The 3,428-nt window shown below is 59.6% G+C and overlaps 1 protein-coding gene across 1 annotated transcript; it reads right to left on the reverse strand.

Moving 5' to 3' along the window:
* Positions 1-1,593: 1,593 nt before the first annotated feature.
* On the reverse strand, positions 1,594-2,853 carry LOC138164751 (forkhead box protein E3-like). The gene has a single exon (XM_069092716.1). It carries the CDS (start codon positions 2,851-2,853, stop codon positions 1,594-1,596), a length of 1,260 nt encoding a protein of 419 aa, XP_068948817.1.
* Between the last annotated feature and the right edge of the window lie 575 nt (positions 2,854-3,428).

Raw genomic sequence — 3,428 nt, forward strand, 5'->3', positions numbered from 1 at the left:
CCTTCAGGACCCAGCCCCCAATCTGCTTTCTAATCTTCTTCCCCCTCCCCCAAGTCATAAGCAGTCTGTGATCCAGTGACAGACTGAACAAGACTCTCCTCTCCTGACTGAGGACATTTTCACTGGCTGCCTTCTATGTCTGAAATGCTCTCCACCCTATCTCTGCCTCCTGGCTTCCTTAAAGCCGGAAGACCCATCCCATAGACAGGATTCCGTGGATACTATCTATATTAACACTTGTGGCTTCTAGGGATTATCTCCATTTTACCTTATCTTTAGCTTGTTTGAACATACTTGCTTGCATGTTGTTTCCCCCATTAGGCTGTGAGCTCCTTGCCATCAGGGACCGGGTTTTTGCCTTTCTTTGTACTCCTAGCACTTAATACTGTGCCTGGAACCTAAGGAGCCTTAAAGAATGTTTGCTGACTGACATACAAAACCCCTACACGTAGGACAGAACAATGGGGGGGGGGGGGGGGGGAAGGGAAGGGATCTGGAAACCAAGTCTAGTGAGGACCCTGCAGAAGATCTAGGCGGTGGGGGTGGTTAGTGCTTCCTAGGCTGCCTTGGGGAGGAGGAAGCAGCTTTGTTTTGTTGGGGCTCAAAAGTATGAATGATGGAAGGAAGGTGCAGGGAGCCAGATTTGGACTGGATGTCAGGACAAACTTTCCTCTTAAGAGCTAGCTTTCCCAGTTGTAAAGGGCTTGCCATAGGAAATGTGCTTCATCCCATTACTGGATGGTCACTTGTTAGGTGTATTGGGAAAGTTGTAGGGTCCCCCCTCCTCCCTCACAGATCAGCGCAGCCCCTCCCTTCCTTAAACAGTCACGCACTGTATGGAAGGGAACTTTTATTCTTCAACCATCGCTTAAAAAAAGAGAATACAAAAGGGTCCGGGTTACTGGGCAGATGGGGTGAAGGGGGTCGGGGTGCAGATGGGGGTCAAAATGTCATATATTCCACCGAGTTTCTCTGATCTCTAAGTACTTTCCAGGTGTCTCTCCTCCTGTGAGAACTGTAGGGATTGGGGAGGAGGAAGGGAAGGGATAAGTGGGGAAGAGAGAGGGAGTTTTGTTGGGCGGGGAGTAGCAGCTGGCGGGGAGTTCAAAAAACTGAACCTAGTCAGTCCTACTCTCCCACTCTCGCCTGGGGGGGGGGAGGAGGGAGGGTGCAGTGCACTGGGGAGAGGAAATAGGGCGAAGTAGGAAAGGAAGAGCTCAATAAATAATTGCTGAATTAATGAAACAGGAGAGGAGAAACAAGTAGAGAGGGATAAGGGAGGAAGGAAAAAGATGGAGAAAGACGGAAGGAAGAAGTAACAGCAGGCGGAATGAGGGGATGGAGGAGGAGAGAGGAGAAATGGAAGGGGTACCTCCCGTCCCCAAACCAACCTGGCTTCCTTTCCTCCTCCCTTCCCTCACCGCCCCCACCAAACCCTATAGGAGGAAGATTGGTGGGAGGATGGGGGAGAAAGGGAATTGGAGAGAGGCAAGGGTAAGACATGGGAGGGGAGCACAGCAAGAGGAAGAAGTTAGAGCGGAGGGAAGGGGGATCCTCCTGGAACAGGAAGTAGGAAGGAGAGAGGGAGACAGTTCACAGGTAGCGCTCCAGCCCCGCGGCGAAGCTCGGCTGTCTCAGGTAAGCGCCACTGGGCCCGAACTGGGCCAGCCCGTTGACGCCGACGGCGGGCCCAGGTCCCGGGCCAGGGCCAGGTCCACCTAGGCCAAGCAGCTGCTCTGCGCCTGAGGGCTCCGCGCTCTGGGGGCCAGCCAGAGCGGTCGTTAACTCCAGCCTGGGGGGCAGCGCATACAGTTGGGGGCTGCCAGGCGGCCCGTAGCTCGAACCGTGCATTGGAGGAGGAGATGCAGGGTAGGGAGGGTAGGAGACTGAATGGGCAGAGGCTGGGGGCCCCCTGCCTAGGAGCACCCCACCACCGGGCCCTGCAGCCGCCGCCGTTGCGGGGCCTGGAAAACACGACCCGGGTTCTGAAACAGGGAAGGCCGCCCCGTCGGAACCAGGCTGGAGGCTGATGAGGCTGTCAATGCTGAACACGCGCGGCGGAGGCAGAGGAGGGGGCGGGGGCACCGCCCCTGAGCCCCCCGGATAGGGTTGCAGGGGCTGGGGGCCCGGCCCCATCACCGGAGCCGTCGGGGCCGCAGTGTAGGGCGCCCCGTAGAGCGACGCGGAATAGGGGGGCGCGCGGGCTGCTGCTGCCGGCGGGGGCGGCCCGAAAGCGCTGGCCCCGGAAGGCGCGGGAGGCCCGGATCTGGGTGTCGGAGAGTAGCCGGGATAGGTGCTGAGGTCGCTACGTTTGAAGCGCTTTCTCCTGCGTAGGAAGCTGCCACTGTCAAACATGTCCTGGGCCGCGGGGTCGAGCGCCCAGTAGTTGCCCTTGCCAGGATGGCCCGGCTCGCGAGGAATCTTGACGAAGCAGTCATTGAGCGTGAGGTTGTGGCGGATGCTGTTCTGCCACTTTCGCGGGTTGTCCCTGTAGAAGGCGAAGCGCTCGGTGATGAAGCGGTAGATGCCACCCAGGGTGAGTCGACGCTCTGCGGAGTGCGCTATGGCCATGGCTATGAGCGCGATGTAGCTGAAGGGCGGCTTCCCGCGCTGCACCGGCCGCTTGCGCCGCCTCCCGCCGCCGACGGCTCCGACAGCCCCGACGGCCCCGGGTTCCCCACGGCCCGGCCCGACGGTCGCCGGCTCCTCCCTACCCGGCACGGCCCCGCTCGACTCCGCCTTGGCTGGCAGCTGCGGCGGGGGCACCGGAGATGAGGGCAGCCCCGACGGAGAGGGTGGCGCCAGCGCCAAGCCCAGGCTGGGGAAGCAGGAGAAAGCGTCCGGCGGATTCATAAACTTCCCGCTCCCGGCCTCGGGGGACCCAGGTCACCTGGTCCCCGTCCCCAGCTCCCGCGCCCCTGTAGAGAGGAAGGGCAGTCCGGGCACCCAGCCTCCTTATGTAGGGTCGGCAGCAGTGGTTACCCGCCCCTAAAGCAGAGTAGAGAGAACCACTCATCGCCCCGTAGCTCTGACAGCCGAGAGCCGCCCACCTCTCCGCCCCTCGGCCCCTCCTGTCTCTACCCCAACCTGAGTCTCATCCTCACTATTTCGGGGCAGTGGGGCGAGAGATTCAGGCGGGGGAGGGATCTTGGAGGACGAGGCTGTAGGGATTCTGCCCTCAGGGGAGGCAGATGGGGGGGGGGGGAGCCTGAGGCCCAGGGCAACCCGAAAAGGATGTTCTCTGGTTTCTAGGCAGGATGGCAATCTCTTCCCCTCCTCCCCTCTGCTCTCCATCTCGATGACCCAGGCTCTTAGAGTAGAGATAGAATCAGGCTTGGAAAAGACAGATCCTGGTTCTATTCGAAAATGTGTGTGCCACATATTTACAATAACTCTCTAAGGCTTTCTAACACTTTCCTCACGACGGG

This window comes from Petaurus breviceps, unplaced genomic scaffold (genome assembly GCF_028583685.1).
Source record: "Petaurus breviceps papuanus isolate PSGF00001 unplaced genomic scaffold, PetGlider_PUasm1.0 207, whole genome shotgun sequence".
NCBI classification, from domain to species: domain Eukaryota; kingdom Metazoa; phylum Chordata; class Mammalia; order Diprotodontia; family Petauridae; genus Petaurus; species Petaurus breviceps.